General features: G+C 42.3%; 3 protein-coding genes across 4 annotated transcripts in view; 1 reads left to right on the top strand and 2 right to left on the bottom strand.

Moving 5' to 3' along the window:
* Positions 1-4,305, bottom strand: part of myo10l3 (myosin X, like 3) — a 62,357-nt gene extending 58,052 nt beyond the window's left edge. The window contains exon 1 of the mRNA XM_030080590.1: positions 4,023-4,305. Within this exon, the coding sequence (XP_029936450.1) occupies positions 4,023-4,043 (21 nt within the window). The 5' untranslated portion in view covers positions 4,044-4,305. The remainder of the gene's footprint in view (positions 1-4,022) is intronic.
* Positions 4,306-15,550: 11,245 nt separating this feature from the next.
* glb1l (galactosidase, beta 1-like) lies at positions 15,551-21,249 on the top strand. The gene is made up of 16 exons (XM_030081182.1): positions 15,551-15,711; positions 16,213-16,382; positions 16,473-16,623; positions 16,950-17,010; positions 17,097-17,191; positions 17,276-17,456; positions 17,573-17,631; positions 17,729-17,850; positions 18,415-18,455; positions 18,593-18,711; positions 19,169-19,243; positions 19,367-19,456; positions 19,578-19,691; positions 19,899-20,030; positions 20,230-20,457; positions 20,612-21,249. The coding sequence occupies exons 1-16, from the start codon at positions 15,640-15,642 to the stop codon at positions 20,813-20,815; spliced, it is 1,914 nt and encodes a 637-aa protein (XP_029937042.1). The 5' UTR covers positions 15,551-15,639; the 3' UTR covers positions 20,816-21,249.
* ankzf1 (ankyrin repeat and zinc finger peptidyl tRNA hydrolase 1) lies at positions 21,024-25,827 on the bottom strand. 2 transcript variants are annotated; one of them, XM_030081180.1, is made up of 16 exons: positions 25,755-25,827; positions 25,260-25,418; positions 25,061-25,179; positions 24,853-24,955; positions 24,534-24,745; positions 24,295-24,404; positions 24,011-24,164; positions 23,663-23,885; positions 23,446-23,544; positions 23,107-23,277; positions 22,849-22,986; positions 22,420-22,717; positions 22,183-22,294; positions 21,915-22,082; positions 21,747-21,817; positions 21,024-21,616 (listed from the first exon to the last, which is right to left on the bottom strand). In XM_030081180.1, exons 2-16 carry the CDS (start codon positions 25,381-25,383, stop codon positions 21,490-21,492), a joined length of 2,229 nt encoding a protein of 742 aa, XP_029937040.1. In that variant the 5' UTR covers positions 25,384-25,418; positions 25,755-25,827; the 3' UTR covers positions 21,024-21,489. The 2 variants fall into 2 exon arrangements, with proteins under 2 accessions (XP_029937040.1, XP_029937041.1); XM_030081181.1 differs by having other exon boundaries at positions 23,107-23,274.
* Positions 25,828-26,213: the final 386 nt, after the last annotated feature.

The following is a 26,213-nucleotide window of genomic DNA, read 5'->3' as shown; positions in this document are numbered from 1 at the left end:
CTACCATCACAGGAGAAAAATAGTTCACCCTCAGAAGTGGGTTGGGCTTTCTCGGATTACCCATTTCACCACAGAATGCTTACCGAGCATGCCACTCCACGACTCCTGCTTCAAAGGCCCAGACATAAACAGCACAGGCCTGCGAGTTTCAGGATAAGGAAAATGTGTGTGTGTGTGTGTGCTGCTGGAGATAGTGTGAAACCTAAAGCCTTGCCACCACCGCTCCACAATCCATGGAGGATGGACGGCCTTGCCTGGGAATCTCAGGGGTCAGGGTTGGGAATTTGGGAATCCCTCCATGCGAATCTCTCCGGGTGGCAGGAATTCAGTGTGTAACGCAACGCTACTCATCTAGGAAGGAGTTAACGTGCGTGTAAAAGACTTCATGTGGCTTTACAATGTGTGGCAGCTGCTGCTATGAAGGGAACTGATTGCCACGTTTAGAAATTCGCATAGCTGGGATTGAGCTACGTCCACAGGATGTTTCACAAAGGTGTAAAATGTCTGATGCATTTCTGCTGTGCGTGTGTGACTGTGAGGCCTAATGATGTTTTCATGTGTGCGGGTGCAAGGATACATAAAAGCCGAAGAGGAAGAGGCCCGCAGTCCAACGAGGCCCTCGTCACATAAATCTCTCCTTACAAACACACACACTAAGCCGCACACATCTGTAGCAACAGGAACATACGTAGTAGTCACATAAATTAACACAGGGAGGTCTAGCATGACCAAATCCACCCACCTGGCAGGACTTAGGTGGCACCACCACACACACACACACTCACACACACGCACACTGGAAATCTCTGACACACTCCATACTCTGAGTGTGTGTTCGTGTGTGTTTAATGAGTCACACACAGGCGGGAGGATGGACGAGGTGCGGGGTCAGGCTGTGCCGCTGAGGGCTTTATGGCATTCTGTCAGCTTCTGAGAGGAAGGGCTGGAGCTGAGGGACAGGATGGGCCTTGAGGACAGACACACACACACCCTTACACTGACCGCTCCTATCACACTGTCCAACCTCTTCACCTTCCTGACCATCACAAACCACGGCACGTAAAGGGGCAGACAGCTCTACATCAGCGCTAGACAAATTGAGACACCTGATAAACACCGGCTAGCCTTGGTTTCAATAAACCTGATCTGTAAAAGATCCCGCCATATCTCAGATCTGCAACACAACCCTTCTCTGAGGTAGCGGCGGCAGTCAGCACCATCGGAGAATTATATCATGATGGCACTATTTGTCTGGAACCAAAGCAGATGTTAGACAAGTCCACAGCAGCTGAACACGGAGGCTTAAAAGACCTCAACTCCTGCTATTGTTGACATCCACATTGTAATCAGTGTTGACTGTCAAGGGATTGGTTAATTCAGAGGACACAGCAACACATTGCGCCTGAGATTTATCCTGCCGCACTTGTTTTCACTGAGTTGAAACTCAGTTTAATCCTCGTCTTACTTCCACTCCAGAATTCCAGCTTAATTAAATCCACACTGGTTTTTCTGTGGTGTTCAACACGCCAGCTTCCTTTCCTACAGTCATTCTGAAAACAGAGACAATTTAACCATTTATTTTATTATTTTTTTTAGTTTCTTTAGAAAGAGTGTCTAACTCGCAGCCCAAGTAACGCTGGGCACTGCTTTCCTCAGCAGCTGTGCACCAGTGATCAATGTGCCAGAGTTTGAATTGATTCACATTCAACTGGTAACCTCAAATTGTTATTCACCCAAGTCTCAACAATCTAATTTCACATAATTACATTCCAACTTGTATAATTACATTTACAAACCATCTGTTCATACAAGCCTTAAAATATGGGATTACTTTGAATCAACACATTTCCTACTGATTTCTTCCCAGCAGAAACATGAGCTCATGTGTTTATGATGTTGTCACGATGAAACTGTCAGACCAAGTACCTGTTTCCTGTGACACTGTATATGACCCCTAGGATCCAATATTTTACAGTGTGGGCCCATCTGTTTACATCCTCTAAAATATAATTAAATGAAGATGCAAAGAGGACCCACTCAAAAACACTAGGACGATAATATATCTCAAAGTATCACCTGAAGTGCCGCAAAAATTATTCTGTCAGGGAACGTTTACCAACAAATCAAGGCTCCCGAGCATCAAACCACAGATAAACACTGCTCACACGCTTCATTTGACCTCTGACAGCTTCTCATGTAAACATGTACATGGATACAGCCTCACCAAATTTAATGCTTAGACTTTATTCTTCCCAAATAAATTCAGTTTTTCTTACACACGGGACCTCACAGATGATTATAAAGCAAAATGAGAAGCAAAGTAAAAAAAAAAATATCCACAAAATAGACAAAGGGGACTCAATGAAGGCAGACAGATCACCGGGAAAACTTAACACAGTTGGCACAAGGGAGAAGGATTCACACCAATTTACCTCAATGTCCCGCTGAGTTAATCTGAAGTCCTGGGTTCACCCCTCCGCAAACAGAGACTCAAACAACGGTGCCAAAATAATAACCCCGCACTGAACAACATATCATCCTAATAAAATCAGATTAGAAACCAGAATTCAGTTCACCTCAACCTGTCCCCTGGGTGCTGAGTATTTCCACAGCAGGATATAGAAAGGTTGTACTTCTTGCTAAGTTCACACCAAAATAGGTTGTTGAAGGCGGATATCAATACATTTACTGTTTGTACTCTGCTGTGAATTTTCAGGCCAAAAAATTACAAGTATTCAGTGATTCCCCGCAGCACTTTATCCTAATCATAGTAGAAAAAATTAGACATTAACATGCTAAATCACTCAGTTGAAACTCAGACTAATGAAATTATTTTACCTATTCAGACAAAACTCAAGGATTGATGAAGAATTTATTATTTTTGTTGAATGAATACTTAGATAAATGTCATTGCAGGTGTTTTTATCCAGCTGGAGTCAACTCTCATATCAGAGGTAGACAATACTGACTCTCATATCAGAGGTAGACAATACTGACTGGCCAATATCTGATGTTTAATAAGAGCCCAATCTGATTTCAGTATATTAGTTCAACCCTACGCTTTGCTCCCAGCGAGATATTGAGAAGTGCCGAGCCACATACAGGTCTTTCTTCTGCATGATACCCATAGGTTACAACAATGTTGGAGTAATAATAATGAAGTTGTTTCTACCAAGGTGCATAACACAGGAACATGAGAGAAGGAAGCAGGTGAGAGTGGGGCATAATCCAGGCTTCACATCAACACTGCACCCCCATCAGAAGTCGGTGGGTGTTGACTCACCCAGGGGCAGGTACTGCTGTCACTGGCCTGGAGGACAGGGGTTCAGCAGATGAATGGAGTGACTGTGAGGGGAGGAGTTATACATCACACACACTCTCTGTCTGGGTTTGTGAGTCAAGATGACATGTCAGACTTATGGCCGGTCTCTCTCTAGTCTCTCTCTCTCAGTGTGTGTGTGTTAATTTACAGATACCAAATCACAGCTAGAAAACTCCCAGTGGGACTTTCCTCAAAAAATGTCCGTAAGAAACAGAATCAAAAACAAAATAAGATGAAGATGCATCACATGAGAGCTCCTGCTTATCTGCATCCACTGCCAATGAGATTACTTGGGCTGGACTGAATGGGAGATGTTAAAGTTAAAATCTAATGCACAACACCACAGCAGTGTGTAATGCGTGTGGGTGCTCAGCATCAAGTTAACAGTGCCGCTGCATCCTGTGGAGCAGCCCAGTGCGTTAGGAGCGCACCATGTGTCACCCGGCTTGTCTGGGCTGTTTTATTTACTAAGCGGCTCAGACAAAGACCGCAGATACAGAAGACGGCTTTTGTTGGGCTGTTGTGCGAAGAGTTATGAAAATACTTTTGGAAGGGATATATTGGAACGGACTATAAACCAAACCGGCTCACTGAAACATGAAACAAAGACCAACCGGGTCCCAGAATAACTCGGGACTTCCACTGGAGCAAAGAGGGGAGAAAAGGCACTATTAATACTCGGTACAAAAAAGTTACTTACTTCTAAAAAGAACGTATCCATTATAATCAGTCAATGTCCGACCTCAAGCTCCTTTGTAGTCTGATTTCAGGGTACCACAGTTGCACAGGAGAGGAAGATGTATTCCCAAATGCTTTCCATCCGCAAACCTAGGAGAAAAAAAAAAAACAGAAGTTCTTCTTCTTGTTCCCCTCTGCGTGTCGTTCAGGAGACTACACCCGTCAGAAACAAGCCATTTTAAAGGTTATTAGGACACTTGAGGACACTTGCTTTGTTGGACGCTAGTTGAGTGTCCTGGGAAGCCGCTGTGCTGCTGCTCTGTTTCTCCTGTCTAGCCATTTCAATGGACCCGGCATATTATTCACAGAGGCGGAGCCTGAGGCAGGCGGCCCTCCCAGCAGCATACGCCCTCTGTAGGGCCCTTTTCACAAAGAGCCGCATCATACACAGGGCACGGTCCCTGGTTTTGCCCCTGTATTTTTTTCAGCAGCAGTGCACCTTTACATGTGAGGAAGGTCGGATAGGAAGAGTTAATCAAAGGTGGAAATAATGTCTGAAAGGAAGTAACCAGGTCAACTCCTTCAGCATTATGCTTTGCAGTGCATGCTGAGGATAACAGTTCCTCTTTACTTCCTCCTGTGGGAGAGATAAAAAGCCAGGGAAGAGGAAGAGGCAGTGGGAGCAGAAGGCTTTATTTTAGTAAGGCTTGTTTAACAAAACATCACAACATTTTTCAGATTTCTTTGTGCTGTGAGCAAGACTTAAGCTTTACATTGTTGTGTAATACAGGAATTTCCCAACAAAGACTTGTTGAGAAGACTGACCTAAGTAGTAAAATGCCTTTAGTGGCTTTTATCATAGAGTGTATAAAGTTAAAACTAAGTAAAATATATATATCATTATCAACCGTCATCAGCTTGGCAGGTTTAGTTTTTGCTCTCTTATTCATCTGCTGCACACCGTCTCTTGTACCACTTGAACAGGCCAGTCTCCCAAAAACTGGCTGTGCTCCACTAATGACTCAATCTCATCTTATGTTTTAAAATCAATCCTTCAAAACCAGTCATTTAAATAAAATTGCCACTTGTCTAAGCGATTGCCTTTAGGGCGTGCTTAGTAATATGATGTCATACCAGGACAGGACAGGACAGAAGAAAGTACAGTGCTCATTTTTGGTTATCTGTGGAAGTGCATTGGATGTGGGAAGCTGGCTCATATTCCCACTTTAACCATTTAGACCCCTTAGTCATCCTCCTCCACCCTCATTATCAGTATCACTTTATAATGGGAGTGCCTTTATAGTGTGTTCATGAATGGGTTGTAATTAGGTGGTAAACACTTTTTAAAATCATTAGTTGACATTTATTAACAAGTCATAACACACTTTTCATACACGGATGCAGGTTCCCTATTTGGCAAGATGAAGTCAAGTAAACTAAGCAGCAAGCAAGATCTGAGATTTAACAGAATAGATGCAGTGCAGCAGTAACTTGTCAAAGTGAGCCTTCAACTTGTTTCTAATTGTTTATTAGTGATTTATTAAGTATTTACAACCTAACTAATAACAGAATTATAAACCATGTATAAGCCCTTTATAGGGAAAGTGGCACTAAAATCTGATGAAACCCTTTCAAAAGCAGCTAGATAAAATAAAAACACACAGTTGTCAAGCTAAATATTTGGATTTTTTTTTTTGTCTATCCATCACACATGATGCCAGATGTAATGTCACTGGCTGCCCTTTAAGCCCATGCCTTCATTTCTGCTGATGCCCCCCCAGAGGAAAGAGGAGACCAGTGTTTTAATCTGCATCTTTGAGTGAGTAATATCAGACGTCCAGCCACTGACCTGTGCTGAAGCATGGATACAACAGCACAAGAGTAAATCTGCAGAAGACAGTCATGCAAGAGACTCAGTCTGGCAGATTGTGCGCTGTCTGTTATGTAATCAGTCTTGTCAGTGTGACAGAGAGCAGCGAGGCAGCAGGTCACTGAGCTGCTGGAGCTTGTGTGAAGCTGCTGAAGGAAGCTCCTGGTGGCTTGGATAGTTGGGTTGCATCCATTCATTTTGCTCTTACTGTGAACTCTGGAGAGAAGTGGGAATGCCACAAAATAAAATTGAAACAAGAATTTTTGTTTGACATATCATAATGATATAAGAGTTATGATTTTATTATGTTCATACTTTGACAGATGTTTATTTAAAAAAAAAAAAAGGAAGGTTTGCATGGGTGATGTTATGGTGGATGTGGTGGTTGACAATGACATGTTTTGTTACTTTAACAGGGTATTCACACAGATTCTATGCTACTTTCAAGGAAATAAATTGATGATTTTATTCAAATTATGATGGGTTGTTTTATTAATATTAGCTTTAATGGAATCATGGTGTTAGAATAGAATAGAATAGAATAGAATAGAATAGAATAGAATAGAATAGAATAGAACAGAGAAATGTGGCAAATACACATAATACCAAAACAAAGCCACAAAGGCACATGGAGACACGCAAACCACAAAATTAAGAGCCAAAAAAACAAAACAAAAACAAACAAAAAAAAAAAACACCCTAAGCAGTTTCAGGTATGAGGTTGTCTAGGTTAGCAGACAGTTAGTAATTCTTGATTATTAGGTTAATAGCAGCTTTCACAAGAACAGCCCATTTTTTTGTGTGTGTTGTTTGTGTTCTGTGACTCTGAGCCCCTGTTGGGACTCAGAGGGAACAATACTTGAACAGCTCCTGTGCCGGTGCCAGTGCCAGGCGACCACTCTGAGACCTTTTGCTCATGGCAGTCTGCATCAATAAAGCTTTGCTTTGAACACAGAAGACAGTCCCCGGCTTCTCTGAGCCACCTGATTCCCCGTCCAGACAGAACACCAGCTGGAGTGTTTTTCTATCATGCCACATGGATTAATCAATGCACATTAGCTTCTGTAGTTTAAAGGAAATAGACCACAGACCAGGCAGGTTGTCCTCTTTGATTCCCTCCAATTTTGCTGCTAATGCGATTTTGCCTAATGCCCAATAAATCTTCTCTTTCTGACCTCTTTCTTCTATCTGGCAGGACTGAAACTGACCTATAAACATTGAAAGTGGTACCAAATACTTACTGATGGAAAATAGGGGCATTTACGATGTATGTGATACATTCACATACACAGCATGCTTAACATAATTTTTTAAAATGCTGATTAAAATTTCTGATCCAGTCACATGCACACACAAGTTCTATGCCATGCAGTTCAAATATGTTTTTCAAAGTAGCTGTATCAACAGGTGCAGTGCTAGAGACATTTCTTACTTCTTCTTCCTATTATTGTTTTTATCATTATTTTTAATAATAAGAATTTTAAAATATTACTGGCACCAATTTTCCGCCAGTGCTTCAACAACAATCATATCAAAGTCAGAGTACAGCATATAGCATTCAGCATACAGCATACAGCATACAGTTCTGTCCACATCATCTCCCAGGTGAATTGACCTTAATCCCAACATCAGAGATGAATAATGCCCAACTCTGGGATTGAGAGGACATATTGCGGGTTGCTGAGTATATTCAACAGAGCACAGACCTACACCCATTACACATTTGCTAAGTCCAGACAATAGAGAGTGAATTGTTCTTTAACTGAGTCACTCATTAGTCTCTTCTACCCTACATGTGAAATGTATGCAAAAAAAAAAAAGCTTGCTGCTACTTCACCTGAGGGGACAAAAGAGCCAGAACAAAACATCCATTTGGCCATCAAGATCCCCAGAGGCGCTGGGGGAGGGGATCATGCAACTTGCTGCTCTTGACTCCTGCTGCCACAGTGCTTTAACCAAGCTGCTGCTCCATGGCGACAACACAGGGCACAGTGGTGAGGGTTTTTTGGGGAGGAGCAGCTGTGTAGGTATACTGTAAGCAATGCCTTTCAAGTCTGCTCTCTACATTCAGCATGAGTCAGGGGTCACCGCAGCAGGAAAACTGGTGCCACTCTCTAAGAAAATGACAATGTACAGAGGTTTTATCCTAATTTCATGCTACTACTTATAGTGCCAGACTCAGTGTGACCAAGAATTATATTTCATCATGTAATTAATAATCATTCATTACATTAATTAATGCTTAAATGGTGAATAATAAAGTAAACATGTACAGAGTTGTACATAGTGCAGCCAACACTGACCAAAACTATGGAAAGAGTACTGCAAATTGCTACTTAAGAAGAAATATTGTTACTTTGCTGGTATTTTACTTAAGTAGAAGCGCTGCTGTAAAACATCAACTGAAGTCAAAGTAAAAAAAAAAATTTAAAAAAATGGATCATTACAATGTATTCTGAGTAAAAGTTCTTGGGTTACTTTTTCAAAACAGTAACTGTGTTAGTTGTGATCTTTTCAGTGCAGTTTTAAAAGCATGAGAGTACACGATTCAAACTAGGTCCCTTTAAAGGGGCATTCTGCAAAACTGCTGAGGGTCGACTGAAGTGAGGACCATGTAGACTCAACAAACAAATGTGGTATACGCACATAACATGGTGATTGAGTCTAGCTAATTCACTGATATCATTTCCCACACACTTCCTCCATATTTTTTACCAGTTGAGTCCCACTGGTCCTCACTTCCATCAACCATCTGCAGATTTTCATTGTGGACCTTTTACTGGAAAATTTGGAAACAACCAAAAGTAGCACCAACAAAACAGAGGCAAATTCCTCCTCTCATCTTTGCTGACTGAGCATTCATTGTGAAACTTTCCACAATCTCATCATTTGTATCATTTGTACTTGAGTCAAAGTAAAATTATTGACTTTAACAAATACTCAAAACAGTACAAGTACACCAAAACTAAGCTACTCAATTGCAGTAACATCGGTAAATGTAAGTAGTTACTTCCATCTCTGGGGACCAGACAGTTTTGGTTGTAGTGCTGGCTGTAGAAGTGGAATCAAAAAACCCAAATGAATCCCAACCATGACTGCTACAAAATGTTACTGTTGCTCCCCAGATATTTCAGATTTCATCGTACCAGCGACCTTATCCCCACTCATGAAACAAATATTATACTTTGTTCCTAATGCAATCAGTTTCTGGAAAGAATTTGAGAGACTGCACATGTCACAGTTTATTTTTGTGTTAGGGGTTTTCAGTTACTGCTGGAAAAACAGATCTCTGACCCTGCATACCAGTGTGACGCCTAAGGAGACATCCAGCATACCGCAGACTGAGAAGATGATCAGCTGAGCATTATGTCAACCGACCACCTCTTGGTGCAGAGTTTGGCCTTTCCTCTATGCACATGAATGTTATAATTTTCAAGTCTTGATGACATCTGAAGAGTTTTAACCTCAAGAAGTGGATGAGGGCTGCACCGTGATGAACGCTCAGTAATATACAGTGTATTTCAGTTGCGTGAAGCTGAAACCAAACAGCTGTTTCAGAAGCGTGTGCTCATCAAGGGTAATTTGATTTCATTTCTTTTACAAATGTTTTCTTAATGCAGGGCTCTTATCAGCCTTCAACAATGACCCAGTCCACCAGCTGCTCCCGTTCTCATCATGTGGGTGAAAAATCACACGAGGCTGGAAGATTTTTTGAGAGCAACAGAGGACAAGGACAAGAGATTTATAAGGGAAAAGTCAATGGAACAAAAAGTGCATATCCATATTTGTGTAACAAGCAGGGAACAAGATTGTATTCTGAGTAGGCTTATCTTAGGAAAACATCTTCAATGTTGCATTTCAAGTTCCATAAAAAGGAGAGCCTGGAGTCAGCACACATAACAGCCTGCTGCACACTCGTCGCATCCAGCCACATCCAGCTCTTACAGCGTGTGCTCCATTTGTGGCAAGAGCTCTGGCTCCAGGAACGGCCTCTATAGCCACATGTAGTGAGGCTGAAACCAACAGACATAAACAGTTTCTGGCACTGCATATAATGTATGAAAGCTATAAGAATACATTTTTGAAGGACTGACCCAGACAAGGCACAAAATAACAGCCATGAAATCATGTTATATTGATTTACTGGCTCCATTATGCAAAAGTCTGTCTGAACTTGGAGTGTGACATGAGACATTACATATTTGGAGAGCTAATGGAGACAAAGAGCCTGTGTTGACCCTCCCATTCGTACACAAGCCCTAAAGCAAGGTCGTTCAGGTCGGGCGAAGGACCCTTGTATAGCCTCATGTCATATAATGGTTAGTTCTGGCTTGAGCGCATGTGATGGAGGTCCCATTGACTGGGAGCGACAGTTTGATTAGTCTCTCCACAGCCATGAGCCCTCCCTCACAATCAGACCATGATAATCACTTAACTGGAGATGCTTTGATTATGTAAAGAGCCCCCATCCATGTGTCGCCTGAACTCCGACAACAACAAGCACAACCATTGACCCATCACTGCCTGAGGAACATATTCTGTGTATGCTCTGATTTCTGCTTAATAAATAAAGGCAATGGTAGCTTTGCCAAACTCAATCCGCTGACCAAGCCCACACACTCAAGATTAAATCACACCTTTCAAAAATTCAGCTAAGGAAATAGCACGTGGGGTCAAGTGCCATTCCGTTCCCACCATTGGCATAGAAAGTTTTCCTGCATCTGATGTTGCCAGTTTTTAAAATGAGCATGTCTGTAACTATATTGTCACTAAAAGCATAAGGAGGTCATGGCCACTATCTGAGACCAGCACACTGCATCAGGTAAATTATTCTATTTGAATACATGCCACACAGCAGGTGATTAGTGAGGCCATCCATTCAAGTGGGTAACATGATGTAATGGTTCATATTGTCAATTTCACTAATGAAATTGATGTGGGTGTTGCTCATTTACTTCACAGGAAGGGAGCTGCGGTGTCCAGGGAGCGCTGGAGCACTGACGTGGACACACCCAGGGAACAAAGAAAAGAGGGCGGGAGGCAGAGGGGATCAAATTGATCGAATCAGTCCTGTTTCAGTCAGATGGATGGCAAGAGGAGGAGAGAAAAAGTGGACATTGAGATTAAATGGAACATCTAACAATATTATCAAACAGGGGTGATTCAATCTATATTGGATCACTCTTCCAGGCAGCAACACAATAATGTGCAAATATGGGCAATGACAGATCCTGGTGCCATGTATATTGAATTGTTTGGCCGATCCTGGAACACCAGAGGCACAATGTCTCCAATTACCACCATTACTCACACCAGTGTCAACATTTATGGGCAGATTCCATATTTGACTTATGGATAGGTGGATAGGGGTACAGGCATTGATAAAATATCATGTACATAATAATTGAGTTACAACTGTTTTTATGTTGATGTAGCACCACTGCTGCTCTACATGCATTTCCAGAAGAGGAGTATCAAACTTTCCATTGGTGCTATCACATATAAACTCTAAACATTTGAAAGAGTTGGCATTAAAAGTATAGGATTATGTTTGAACTCAAGTTTTGTTTGGTAAATAGTGTTAACATTTAATCCGAGTTCATAAATATGATTGTGAAAGCTAAATATTCCTAGAAAAGGATGTAGGAGGGACATTCATCACAGTGACTGGTATGGCTAAAGACTCTCCATTAACCATGATGGACCTCCCTGGGTCCATGCCATTTTAATGAGCCAGATTCCAAACAGTGGGATTTCACAACGTATTTCACCACAAACATTCGTCCTCCGTAGACACAGATACATGCCGTACCTTCCTGAGGGCTGAAGCAAGAGGGCCAGCTCACACACTTCCCATGCTCCCACAGATTGTAAGCTTCCTGTTTGTTTTTATAGCTCCATACGTCTGAGCTCCCACAGAGAGAATGCGCGCCTTGTCTAGCTGTGACTCCTGTACATGTTTTTCACTTTCACATGCTTAACGTGACCTGCAAAACAAAACGAAACAAAACATTTACTGGATGTAAACAATCGCACAATGAAATTAATCACAAAATACATAGGATTCTGGTAATCATGCTGGTCATTTTGTCATATTACTGGGCACTGAGCTGTTATTGTGCATTGTTTAGTTTCTGAGAACTGATTGAGCACTCAGAGCATTTTCCTCTCAGAGTCCAGTCACAGTATTATCCCTAGCCTAGTAAGCTTCACTGTGACTCACTGGCCATTCAAACCCGAAGAAATGAGAGGGCTGACATTCTCCGTGGTGCCCTGAGTCTGTCTCTGAGCCGATGGAGACCTGTGGGGCATTCTGCAGCACTATCTCATCACCATATGATTCAACAGTGTGACTCACAAGCATCTCAGCATTTAGATTTCACCTTAGGGGAAGGTATTTTACCGATCTATGAACATTTCCTTTTTTGTTCAGATTTAGCAAAGAAACACTGCTGAGTCAGTAAGCCTTTTAAGACGCAGAGCTTTAGGCTGTTTTTTTTTTTCCTTTCATTCTCTGTAAGCTACCCTCAGCTATACCGACTGTGACTATATTAACATAACAGAAGTAAAGGCATCCTCACTGATAAAAGACATACACTTGCTTCGTGATTTAAATGGATGCTCCACCAAATCAACAGCAAACGTCTAGGGGCTTTTGCTACCACTGGAGACGACAAAGGATTTTTTTAAGGGTGGGATGAGGGGTTTCAATCTAATAACAGACTCTGAGATGACTCATTCAGATGACACCCCTCCCTTAAGTGGCTTTTTTCTTCTGTATCCCATCATATAAGGGTCAGACCCCTCTAATTACTGACAACAGGTCTAGTCGCCACCTTTATGTAGTAATGAAAAGGCTGACTGTGCCATTTAAGATCAGAAACAAATATTCTCAAAAGTGGTGGATAAAGAGACAAGGAGGATTATGAAGGGAAGACTCAAGTGTGAACAACTGATAGTGTCTGCTGCTGAAGTCATAAGAGTAAAGTAGTCTCTCTGGTCTTCATATTAGTCGCACTTACTTCCTGAAACCTCCACTCTTGTTAGAAGTGGTGCTAGCCTCAGTGCATTAGCCAGTGTCTGGGTTTCTTTGTGGTTTGAGCGCCAATTTTCCACAAGCTCACCGGCTACAAAGCTGGGATATTGATGAGCTCTCATTAAAGGCTATCAGTGCCATCACACTCATAACAGAATTACAAGCCCAATGCATGTTGTCCTTCTTCCCATTCCCAGGACAATAAACTGTGTCTGACAGTAGCCTAATGAGCCAGAGAGCCGGGGCAATTGTCCTATCTGCAGTTGGAATCAGCTGCCATTAGCAGTTTTAAGCGCTCCCCCCTTTTACAGTGGAGACTGATGGGCAGAGAGGCAGTGCGGGAAATGAAATTACCTTATAGCTAGTCATTACTATTGGAGGGTTGGACTGGAAAAAAAGAAAAAAAAAAAGAGCAAAAGCATACTGTAAAAGTGAGTGTGTTTCTGTGTGTATGTGTGTTGCCACATGAAGAGGATGAAAAATTGAGCACACTAATGCAATGCATTATTAACCTGCATTACCAGGATTAACCTCTTTGTGTTTTCCATGATAGACAGAGACAAACTGCTATTCCTACATGTTGATCAATTACACACCACAACATCAGCTCCATCACTGCCACTCAGGGCTCTCTGTAACCATAACGATGCTCAGGTCAGGAGCAAATGTGCCCTGGAATCGTCTTTCAGCTCAACACACCACTTTAACAGAGGTGAGGTGACACGTCACTGTGTTTTCATGTGAAAACCTAAGAAAATGGCTAGAAAATATATCTTAATGTTTGAGCTGCTAATAACATTATTCATTTGTAAATTAAAAATGTACCTGTCCATCTCAGTAGAGGCAGAGTTCATGTCCATGATGATTCTCTATACCCAACCTTTTCCAGATAATTTTGAGTATTTGGTGTAATCATTCATGGTTCTCAGTATTAGGTGGTAAATTTAGTTTCATGTATTTATTTTTTGCCCCTAACTTTGAAACAATATCTCAGCCATTTTGAAAAAGAAAACACAGCTCTGCTCTGTTGTGTAGGGACTAAAAGTTTTCATGGGTTGTCATGCTGGATGGGCCCATAAATTATGAGAAGCCTGCCGACACACTTTGTTTCTCATTAAGGTTTTCAAGCGCCATCTAGTGTCCTTTTATGACATTATCAGTCTTTTCTCATTAAAAAGAGAGCATTTGGAAAAGCATTAATCATACTTAGAGCAAGTCTAAATCAAATCACCATCTCATGAGAAAATGGTGCCTGTCTGTTAGCGTTCTGGCAATTTTCCAAGGTAAATCTGGAAATCCTAAAACTTCCTAAATGTAGTTATGAGCAAATGCACAGTATGTTGTATGTTTACAGCGTTAGAGGTTCACAAATGATCATCATTCACATAACATGAAAAGATTTTACACACAGAGAACTGGGTCCTAGCTGTGATAAAGCAAACCATTCCTGAACTGGCTGCATTGTTATCTTGCCATGCCAAGCACAATAGAAATTGTTTCCAGCCACCGTTGGGTCTGTGATGTAAGAGCATTATATGATATGGCCTGTTTGTTTGTTTCAGCCCTTACAGTCATATACTTTTATTTATTTATTTATTTATTTTAGTGCACATGTTGAGAACAAGCAACCTCACACTAATCCAACTCTTAGTTTAGGAATTATCTTATTCTATCCAAAATCTGGACTGCAGCTACCTCGCATATTTTCAGTTTAAGACTCTATTCTAGCTTTAAAGTGTTCAGCCACTTCAGGAGAGTAATCGTCATCATCATTACCATCATCATCATCATCATCATCATAAACTTTCTTTATATTGCACCTTTTTTTAAATATAGATTTTATAAAGTGCTTTGCCAGACACAGCAAAAGTAGAATACTCAAAAAGCAAAATAACAACAGAAAGCGGTACAGAAAGGCCAAACAGGAGCAACACAAAATGAAAGTAAAATCAATTTTAGGTTAAAACAGGAAAACAAAAGATGCAAAACACAGTATAGAGAAAATAGAAATATTTTGAAAGATAAGATAAGGCGTTCAAAACAGTTGATATAAAATTAATAACTACAACTACAAGAATAAAAACAATATAAAATAAATAATAAATAATAAATAAATAACACAAAAAAATATACTAGTTGAGATGTCTAACTTTAATTATCTTTTTTTTTTTTTTTTTTTTTTTTTTTTTTTTTTTTTTTTGGAATTGCAGAGTGAAAAGGGACATCTGGTGGCCAAATAGCAAACACAAACGCAAAAAAACTCAGTGAGGTTAACTTTCTCATGAATTAATTATTAAACGTCTCAAACTGAGGCAAGCACACTTCCATCTGCTGTCGGATAGCCAACACATTTTGACCATTAAATGTCTGGTTATTCTTCACTCCCCAATATAAATTAAACTTTTCCAAAGTTTCTCATGGCACGCGGCAGCTAAATATGTAATACCTGGCAACACAGAAGGACTGGAAAAAGGTTATAATATTCGGTGTAGTTCATTGGTAGTTGATCTCTGCGGATCCACAGTGTCTGGGTACGTGGGGGAGTTTAGGACCCTGCAGATAGCCGAGGTGAACATCACATGATGGTGATATTTGAAGTGAGCTGGTCGCCTGCTGCTGCTGCTTCCAGCCTCTGAGAGCAGAGCAGAGCAGGGCAGGCATGTTGGCGCTACAGCTACAAAAACATACCATGAACTCCTTATAGTTTTTTTCGGTCTGTCCTCACAGGGAGGTATGGACATGGCTGTGAATTTCTTGTTCTTCGTTGCCGTGAACCTTGCCTATTTAGCTGTAAATGGATATTTGGTAAGAAAGACACTAAATGAAGACTAATGAATTGTTACTTTTGTAGTTTTAGGCTATAGTTTTTATGTGTGTTTGAGTTTGTTGTCCTTGTTTTCAAAAAGGTGACGAGGTCAAATCCTCCCTGAATCCCAGTTAGTCAAGTCTTGGCAGTAAAATATGCTGTAGCCTGTGTTCTTTTAACTATTTCCGGTGCAAAATAGTGTTAAAACACACCCACACGCGGGTCTGGGTGCAACATTATGTCTCAATGTCTCTGATAACTTTTTTTTTTTTTTTTTTTTTTAATGTCCAGTGCTTCTAACAGGCCTGAGTCCCTGCCAGTTACAGTGAACAGATGCACAGGCTATAGCATTGTAATATAGTATGTTATAGCATAATATTTGCTTGTATTGATGATAAATAAGTGACTTAAAAGCAACTACAGCTTCACTCGAGGATGATAAAATACAAACCTCTACCTGTTACGTCACTCAGACTAATTATACCACTTCTTTCTTGCAGGTCTGCGGGGAAAGATCATTCTCTATAGACTACAAGAACAACTGCTTCCTAAAAGATGGGAGGCCTTTCCAGTACATCTCTGGCAGTATTCACTACTCCAGGATCCCTCGGTACTACTGGAAGGATCGGCTCGCCAAGATGTACATGGCAGGGCTCAATGCAGTCCAAATGTAAGCTGAACACCGGAGGATACAGGAATACCTCTCTGTCACTTGACCTTTCCTTCCTCTACATTTGCCTTTTTTATTTTGTCTACACAGATATGTGCCCTGGAACTATCATGAGGCAGTACATGGGGTGCACAACTTCACAGGGGACCGAGACTTGGAGCATTTCCTGAGCCTGGCTAATGATACCGGCCTTCTTGTCATCCTACGTCCAGGACCTTACATATGTGCAGAGTGGGAAATGGTGAGACATTTTACCCTTTATTTTGGAAAAAAAACAAACAAACAGCAGTTTAGCCGGGTAAAAGAGAGAAGTGGAGAAATATTTTTGTGTCAAGCACCACTGAGCAGCAGACTTTGCCTTATCGTCATGTGACATCCTAGTTTGCTTCTCAGACGTTTCATTATGAAATCTATGACGAATCTGAAATGTGATCTCCAACTGTACTCTGTCGTCTATCTGCTTCCTCTTCCTGCTGCTGCTGTGCACTTGATAAAATGACCCACTTTTGATAAATCTACTTCTTGTTGACATTACCTGAAGAGGCATTATCTATCTTCCTTCCTCAGGGCGGTTTGCCAGCGTGGCTGCTTGAGAAGCCGAACATCTTACTTCGCTCAGCTGACACAGGTATCATTTCAAGACGACCCTCCCTTGTCTTGTCGTAGTCATTTTTCCAACTCAGTTTGCCACTGATTCGTCTTCCTCTGCTTCAGATTATGTGGAGGCAGTCAGCAACTGGCTGGCTGTTCTCCTCCCCAAAGTGAAGCCCTGGCTCTATACCAACGGGGGCAACATCATTAGTGTCCAGGTAGAGCATCAAGTAGGCGTCAAGAATTGTTTGAACAATTACGATGTCATTATGGTTTTATATCATCATCTTCCTTCTCTACAGGTTGAGAATGAATATGGAAGTTACTACGCTTGTGACTACAACTACATGCGTCACCTGCGGACACTGTTCCGCTTCTTCCTGGGCGAGGACACGGTCCTGTTCACCACTGATGGAAACACAGACAAGGAGATGTCATGTGGGACTCTGGAAGGACTATATGCCACTGTTGACTTTGGCACAGGTTGGTACTGTATGCAGTCAGGAGAAAGACACACCAGTGGGTAGTTTTCTGAGTTTATTAAGAAAGAAGTTGCCTCAAACAATATCGTAAGCTCTTGCATGTATTTCTTCATCCAGATGTCAATATAACAAAAGCCTTCGACCGTCAGAGGAGGTTTGAACCTCACGGCCCCCTGGTTAGTTGTCCATGAATTCACTTTTTTGTTAACATGCAGTAAATATCCATCTAGCAGAGTGTAAACAAGTGTTTTACATGCTGCGCTGTTGTTGCAGGTGAACTCGGAGTTCTACACCGGCTGGTTGGACCACTGGGGAGATCAGCATGCCGTGGTTGACACTCAGAAGGTCAGCAGAGTGCTAGCAGAAATGCTCTCCATGGGGGCCAACGTCAACATGTATGTCCCCCTAACCCTTGTCCCTGAAATGTTTCTTCCTCTGGGTACACGATTGGTTAAAGGAACAGTTCACCAAAATACAAACAAGATATTTTCCCACTTTACCCCTGGTGTAATCTTACAATTCAGATAGTTTCTGTGTTACTTGGTGAGTTTTCCCGTCTGTGGTTATCTCTCATGTCCCCTTTCACTCCAGTACAAGGTAAAGTTTACAAGTAAAAACCTGAGCAGCATTAGCTCTTTCCAAAAATAATGATGCAAATAATCAAACATAACTCAATGCCACTGGAGGTGAAGACTTTCTTTGGGAACTACTTCCTACACCAGCAAATTGTTTCTGGATTGTTTGTATCTGGATAGATAGACTGCACCAGGAGTAAGCTGAAAAGTATCTTTATTTGTATTTTGGGCGAACTGTTCCTTTAAGACCTGCTAGTCACCGATATTAGCTGAAGTAACTCCTCAGAGGTGAAAGACGAATCTGCATTTTATTACTAGCACTGATGGACAATGAAGAATAAATCTTCAGATCGCCTTATGCTGTCTATCCCCCCGTTTTCTCAGGTACATGTTTGAGGGAGGCACAAACTTCGGCTACTGGAACGGTAAGATCACATGATTTGCTTCATTAGCAGCATTGAAATTTTGACCATTTCCAAGTGATTGAAACTGTGATTAAAACTTAATTTCTGATAGATTTGTACTGCTAACCCTTTTTTATCTGTACTTGTTTCTCCTGCAGGTGCTGATCATGACAACAGGTTTCGCTCAGTAGTGACGAGTTATGATTACAACGCCCCGCTGACTGAGGCAGGAGACCCTACAGAGAAGCTGCTGGCCATCAGAGATGTCATTAAGCTGGTACCACTGATTACACAGCCACCCACCAAGGCTGTTTTGTCCCAGTCACAGTTGTTAGGGTTGGACTGATATATTGGCCGACTCAGTATTGGCAAATATTAAGCTTTACAAAGCAATGTCAGCGTTGATCAAAAAAGTATTTTTATTGCCACAATTTGGCATTTTTGAGACTGTTTACTTACTTGCTTATTTACTTATTTATTTATGGGAAGTGTCATTAGTCAAATCAGCTGCAGAACTAAACATACATGGTCTTTCATTTACAAAACATAATTATCAGACAGACCTCTCCTAAAAGCTGAACCTGTTTTGCATCTGCATTTCTATTATGATTTCTATAAAAGTATCAGTATCAGCTGTTGTGGGTGGAAAGTTATCGTTCTAACCGTAAAATTTGTATGTCTTGTTTTCAAGGTATAAAGCTAAAATCGTTAATTTATTTATTGTATTTATACAGTTTAGAGATGTTCCATCCGGTCCCATGCCACCAGCAACTCCCAAATTTGGCTATGGCTTTGTGACCCTGAGCAAGGTATTATCATTCACTGATATTCTTCCAAAATGACAAGAAATGCTTTTGTCACAGTGGTTATAAAGATGGCAACGGTGGGCTTCAACTGACATTAATATCAAATACATTCACATGCTTTTACAGGTTGGCAACATCAGCAGTCTATTGAACATCCTCTCACCCCAAGGGCCTGTCAAATCCCAGTACCCTCTGACATTTGAGCAGATGAAACAGGTACGACACCAGTCTGAAGGCAGTGACAGGAACGCTACTGTTGTAGTGACAATAAACCTCTTGAAACATGGAGAACTTCTGGACTGTTGTGTCTGTCACCTGTCATGTCTATTGTGTTTAGTACTATGGATATATGCTGTATCGGACCACGCTGCCCAGGGACCTCTCAGAGCCCACGCCACTTATCTCTCCACTGAATGGGGTTCATGACCGTGCATATGTGTCCGTCAATGGGGTAGGTGTTCACAATGAGCTTTTGTTTTGTGGCCAATCAGATCGCCAGGTTTGGGGAAAACACAAATATGAAGTTAAACATAAAAGGACAAGGCCAAGCGTGCACGTTCATATAGTTGTGTTGTGATTTTTCAAAAATACATGCAATGCGAGGCTTATTTTGAATTTGAATGTTCACTCTTGACGAAGCGCGTGTCTCTGTGAGCAGGAATACCAGGGCCTACTGGAGAGAGACACCACACTAGTGATTAATGTCACTGGGCGGCAGGGAGACACCATGGACATCCTGGTGGAGAACATGGGCAGGGTCAACTTTGGCAGCAAAATAAACGACTACAAGGCAAGGAACAAAGTCTGATCCCATCGAGGATATCACACACAGAGATACACGATCACATCTGACAGCAGTGGTTAAGATGGGATGTGTTCTGTTGACAGCGCCTATTAAAGAGTTGGTTACAAATATATGACCCCTCAAAATGTGTGCTCCCATATGGAACCAGCATACACACAGCTGATTAATGGGATGTGTGCCGCAGGGCCTCGTGAGCAACCTGATCCTGGGAAAATATGTGCTGACTGACTGGGAGATCTACCCTCTGGACATTGACGGAGCCATAGCTGGGAGATGGCCTCATTCAGACAGTCGGCACCCCTTGCCCGGCCTTCAGAGAGAGCCTTCAAGTGGGCCAGTCTTCTACACAGGAACCTTACAGCCCATTGGTCTGGCTTGGGACACCTTTCTCAAGCTCATTGAATGGACAAAGGTGAACACTTAATATTTTTTGTTATTTGGGAAAAATTGCTGTAGCTTATCTTCCCACGTGCTGCATTCCAGTATATACTAACTTAATTAATCCAGGGAAGATGCGGAAGAGTGTCATCCCTGGCGCTCATTTGGTCTGACTGATTTTGTCTCAGGGCCAGGTGTGGATCAACGGTGTGAATCTGGGTCGGTACTGGCCAGCCAGGGGCCCTCAACAGACTCTGTACGTCCCGGGACCCCTGCTCAGCACCAGCCAGCCCAACAACATCACAGTGCTGGAGCTGGAGAAGGCCCCGGCACATTTACAGGTTCTCTTCATGGACCGGCCTCAGCTTGACAGCCCTGTTGTAAAGCCATGAGAGCGCACTTCCAGTCACTGTCAGAGAATACGGGTCTGTTCAGGGTATGATAGAGGTGATGTGTCATCCCAGCAGCGTTGACTGAAACACTCCGCCTCCTAACAGTCCAACTGGCATGTGAAGCGATTGCCCAGAGTAACAAAACTCTGTCCGATATTATTTCTGTCGCATCAGTATTCTCACTCACTCATGTTTTTGACAATCAGTGTTTCATAAATAGCCATTTTTTAATCAGTACTTAAGACATCCAGTGCCAATTGCTTGCACTGATTTTAACCTTTAATGCAGCTCTCCACAGCCAAACACCAATCATACCATCTTGCACAGAAAAAAGCCAAAAAGTGTGCCTATTGATTCTTTATCACAGTTGCCTTGTTTTTCCTTTTTTAATCATTGCAGATTCAGTGAATAAATTATACATTTGCTTTTTAATACCACCTTTTAATTTCTTGGCTCATAACACTGTGTTCAGATTACAACAGCTGGCTTTGACTCAGGCTGCCAAAATGAAATTCTCTGACAAGTTGATCATTCAGAATATCCTAAGACTGGAAAGAAAAGGCAGCGTCCTGGTAAGATTCACCCATACTATTAGACTCTTAACAAAGCTTAACAAAACCATTTGCATTTTCCATGAGGTAGCTTCGTTCTAACAAGTCTAATTTACATGAGTGTTAGGTCCTAGCAGCAGGAGCATTGGCTTTTCGATGTGCTTGGACACAGCGGGGCGTGCAGAATGAATAATCCAGGTACTGAAACGGGATCTTGCCAAGCAGAGACTCCCCACACATCCAGCACCTCCTGGTGATACACAAACAAGATTTCAGCAAATGTATTACAGTTGAATTGCCATAATGTCTAAATAAGCAGCCGCTTATTTATAAAATGGCTCAAGCTTAAGTCTAGCACAGGGTGGCTCATGGGGTCTTACTTGACGTTGGTGAGGCTGACTCCTGTTGCTGCTGCCTGTTCTGCTAACCTCCTCTCTGCTGCCAAGGCTCTCTGATCAACAAGCAAATACAGCTGTCATTTAAAAATATTTAAAATATATATATATATATATATATATTTATATTATCTAAGACACATAATAGCTCACCTTTTCACGATCAGTGAGTGATGCAAACCTCTTCTTTTCTTCAGCCTCAAACTCCTGTTTCTTCTTCTCCTCCTTCTGCTCTTTCTCTCGCTGTTTCCTCATGGCCTTTTGCGCCTTTTTCTTCTCCATCTTTTTGGACTCAATCTCCGCAGTTAATGGCCCAGGAACCTTGAGTGCCACAAAAACCATACATTAGCAGTTAGTTAGTCTCACATACCTCACATTTTATGTGACAGATGTAACTAAGTGCTGTTGGGCAGCAGCTTACCTGTGCCTTACTGTAGTCATATTTGTCAGGATTTTCACCCATATATCTACGAAAGACATTCCTGGTGTCTTTTTCAGGGGCGACAATATACGGTGTCTGGCCTTTATTATCCCTATGACAGAATTACACAAAAAATAATTTGATATTTGTATTAAGTTTGTGTATAGGCTTCACTTACTGTGACTTATCCCACTGTTATTTCACACTTATTACACTAGCCTTTACTGATTATCGTACCTGCAGGCTGGGTCTGCTCCTGCATCCATCAGCAGCTTGACTACTGCTTTCTGTCCAGCTGCTGAGGCGACATGCAGCAGCGTGAACCCTGACGAGTCTATGGGCTTGTTAAGGAGAGTCAGAGGACTGAGGGCATCGGGTGGCTGCTCATACAATGTGTCGCTCCCCTGCTTCTCTGGACTCGCTGCACTTTCCCCCGGTAGCTGGAGGAGTCTGCACAGGGTGTCAACTTCTCCGATCTTACAGGCTGTATAGAGAGCGTCCCTCAGGCCATACTCCCATGACTGGTCAGCTCCCTCTATTGCGGTCATTTAAAGCAAAATAATTTCAATGTTTGCTCTCAAGCTTAGGGGATACAGAGGAAGGCGTGTTACGAAAGAATGAGAAACAGCCACAACAGCAGGAACTTTACAGAGAACACTGGCTCACCTTCCAGCTGTTGTTTCTTCTTACTCTGTGTCTGCCTCTTTGCCTTGTTATTTCTTTGTTTCTCTTGAGGAGTATCTTCTGTTGGTGTAGCCTCTAGCACATTCTCTTCCTGCTCATCTGTTCCCATGGTATTCAGTTCTGGGACAGAGGGGTGTATTTTGTGAAAGTTGCACAACTTTCACATAAGCAGTACTTGCGCTGATAATGTTGGGGCAAAGCAATGAGCTATAAGCACCTATAAAGTCACACTGGACATACCATCACTCTGAATTTTGCTTTCCTCCCTCTTCTTCCTCCTCCTCTTCCTCTGTCTGGAGGGTTGGATTTCAAACTCCCGGAGGTCCAGTGTTCCTAATGTAAGCTCCACCATCTCCAGCTGGGCCTCACCACCCTCCTCCTTATCCGAACTATCGTGTTCATCTGTTTCTGCTGATAGCAAAAATAAAAGGACGCATAACATTATGCCAAAAATCACACCAAGAAATGAAAAGACTTGGGCCTGTCGAAATAAAAAAAACTATACTCGTGATCAGTACCTTTTTTGAAAACTATTTGGAAGAAACGGTAACATCAATTAAAACATCACTGAAAACTCACCCTTCTCTTGATTGGGGTCTGTTTGTGCGGTTGCTTTGGGTTTTTTTTTCCATGCCTTCTTAGAAGGACTGAAGATTGTGGAGATATCTGTGTCTTTACCTGTATCAAAATATTTTCCCCAAAGCATTGAGTATAGTATAATCATGATAGGCTGGCTCTACGTCAAGAAGCATACATGTTATTATTATTATTATTTCAAGCATATGACTCAACTCACCATAAGCATGAACCGTGGAGAGTACCTCATGTACTCTCTGTACCTCACGAAAGGTTGCCCTGCGTGTGGCAAAGGGAAGTGTGCGGATCCTGGGGTCCTTTTTGTCCAGAGGGGCTGTCCGACCGCCGAAAAACATGGTTTTATTGTAGCTGGGGGCACGCAGGAATATTGCAGAGGCCTCCTTCAAGTATCCGTCCCAGTTCTCCAGAAGCTCCTGGATATCCTGCAGAAATAACTTGACTGTCACTGCTGCATCTTACAGACACAGTAAACAAACTTGAAATGATTAGAAAGGAAGAAGTAATTCAGCCACTCTTGCAGCACCTTTAATGGTTAGTTTAATCTTGCCTTAACTAGTGCCGCCTCATTGTATCGCCTCAGAGCAGCTCCAGCCGATTTAGGTGCGTGACTGTGGTTCTGAGCATCTCTGAGTCCTTGGGCCGCCCCTCGCTTCGCTCGCACTGTATATCGGTGGAAAGTCTTGTGCTGAACAACTTCTTTTCTGTAATGTAAATGCACCAAGTTGGGGAACAGCTGCACACAGGTCAGGCTGACAGTAAGCTTCTAATTCCAGCCATATTGCATAATCTGAGATACTGAATCTTCAAATATGAAAAGAGGCAACCATTTACCCTTGGAATACAGCACCAGCAAAATGCCCCCCGCCAGTCATGAGAATGACCCACACAGTCTTCTTATTTATGGTCCTGAGGGAGGCTACCGCATCTCTCTCATCATCTGACTGAAATATCATCAGGGCAGAACATAAAATTAGCCTGAGTGCTGAAGGATCTGTTAACATAGAGACTGCACATTCCTCAGTGCATCATTTGGGAATTTCTCTTGTGCGCCTTTTCCTGTTCAGGCTCACCTTGCCCTGGAGGATGCAGCGATAGACAGCTAGATACTGTCCCTCTAGGTTCTGGAAAACCACCTTGCTTGAGAGCCGGCTTGGGACAGGATCGTCCGCAGCTGAGCTCTCGGTGTCTGTGCGGGTGACATCACTGCCTTTTCCGCCCCAATCACTATCCGAGTCCTCTTCCCCCGAGTCGGACTCCGAGCCTGAGATACTTGACACATCTCCTGTGAAGGGGTACAAGGGATTTGGTCAGTTGTTAGGAAACTTAGAAACATTTTCGGGGTGTCCCATTGACTTCTACATTAGACAAGTAGGACTCTGGTTCCCTCACCTGTTCCAGTCTTCCTCTCAAACTCCTCCACTGTGACCGGCGGTAGTCCTGCAATCTTTTGTCTCAAGTTGAACCGATGCCAGTCAAGTTTATAGTGCTCCATCTGAGAGATCGGGACAAAATGCACTGAAGTTAATTCCACTCAAGAATCTCCTTAAACATGGTGGGTTAAAGAGAGATGCTCTTTAAGCCTGGAGTGATCAATTACCTGTTCCTCACGATTATTAAAAGGGCATCTGCAAGCCGAGCAGACCATCTTGTCTGGCACCTCTCTAACAAGACTGCTCTCCCGCTGCCTGCCATCCTCTGACCGCAGCTCCTCTCCTCCTGTGTGGACGACATGTGAGGTCAGGGTTCAGGTATCAAAAATACAGCCTTGCTCACAGACATTACGTTACAGTACGTACCTTCTGACGTGGACGTGGTGGGGCCAGACTGCTGCTGGACAGTGGTCACCTCTCTCAGTCCGTGCACTGCCTCGTCGTGGGCACAGAAATCAAAGACGGACCGGTGCTCTGCGCAAGACGTCATGGTCCGCACGCTGAGGTCCACTAGCTCATGACGTCCTGAGACACAAAACCACACAGAAACATGCTCCACTTTTATTAGGAGCTGGCCAAAATCATTACAGTCGGTTATTAACCATTGACTTGGGCTATTATTATGTGCTGACGTGGGCTGGAAAACACCACACAAACGATACTCCTAATCATATCTTTCACCCGTGCTGTTATGTGACCAATGTACTACCAACGACACGTGTAATAGCGACTACTGCCAGGTATACTAGCTACTAGCATAACACGACTGCTGCTGTCTCCATCTTTAAAACGTTATTTATTGCAATGCTCGTTTACGGGCGCATAAAACTACTAAACCCACCTTAGTTACAGTAACATTACCTTTTTAAAGCTGTCTTCCAAGCTGCGCGACAGTTCCTGCATTTACTACGGAAGCCCGAAAGCGTCAATAAAGTGAAAACCGGAGCGTAATGTGTAACGGTAAACGTCAGTTGATGAGCAAGACGACCGGTCAAACACCGTGAATGCATACACTGATAATGAAAATGTTTGAGAGCATTAGTTTCCTTAACAGAAGCCATAATCACAGTGCTAAATGCAAATATTTGCAAATATAATTATCACGGGGAATTTTCTTAGCTTATAATATAATATAATTCTTAGCTTGTGTACTACCTGTCCCATCTCAAATTAAAACCCCGTCAACAAATCACACACCAACTGTTATTCGGGTGTAAGATAATACATAATATGGGGTATCGTTAAATGATGGACGGGGTTAAAGTATGCTATTAAAAGAAAACAACGTTTCACTTGAGTTTTCTCCGATTTCACTTTGTT

This window comes from Myripristis murdjan, chromosome 21 (genome assembly GCF_902150065.1).
Source record: "Myripristis murdjan chromosome 21, fMyrMur1.1, whole genome shotgun sequence".
Lineage (NCBI taxonomy): Eukaryota > Metazoa > Chordata > Actinopteri > Holocentriformes > Holocentridae > Myripristis > Myripristis murdjan.
This window is presented reverse-complemented; position numbering and strand designations above follow the sequence as displayed.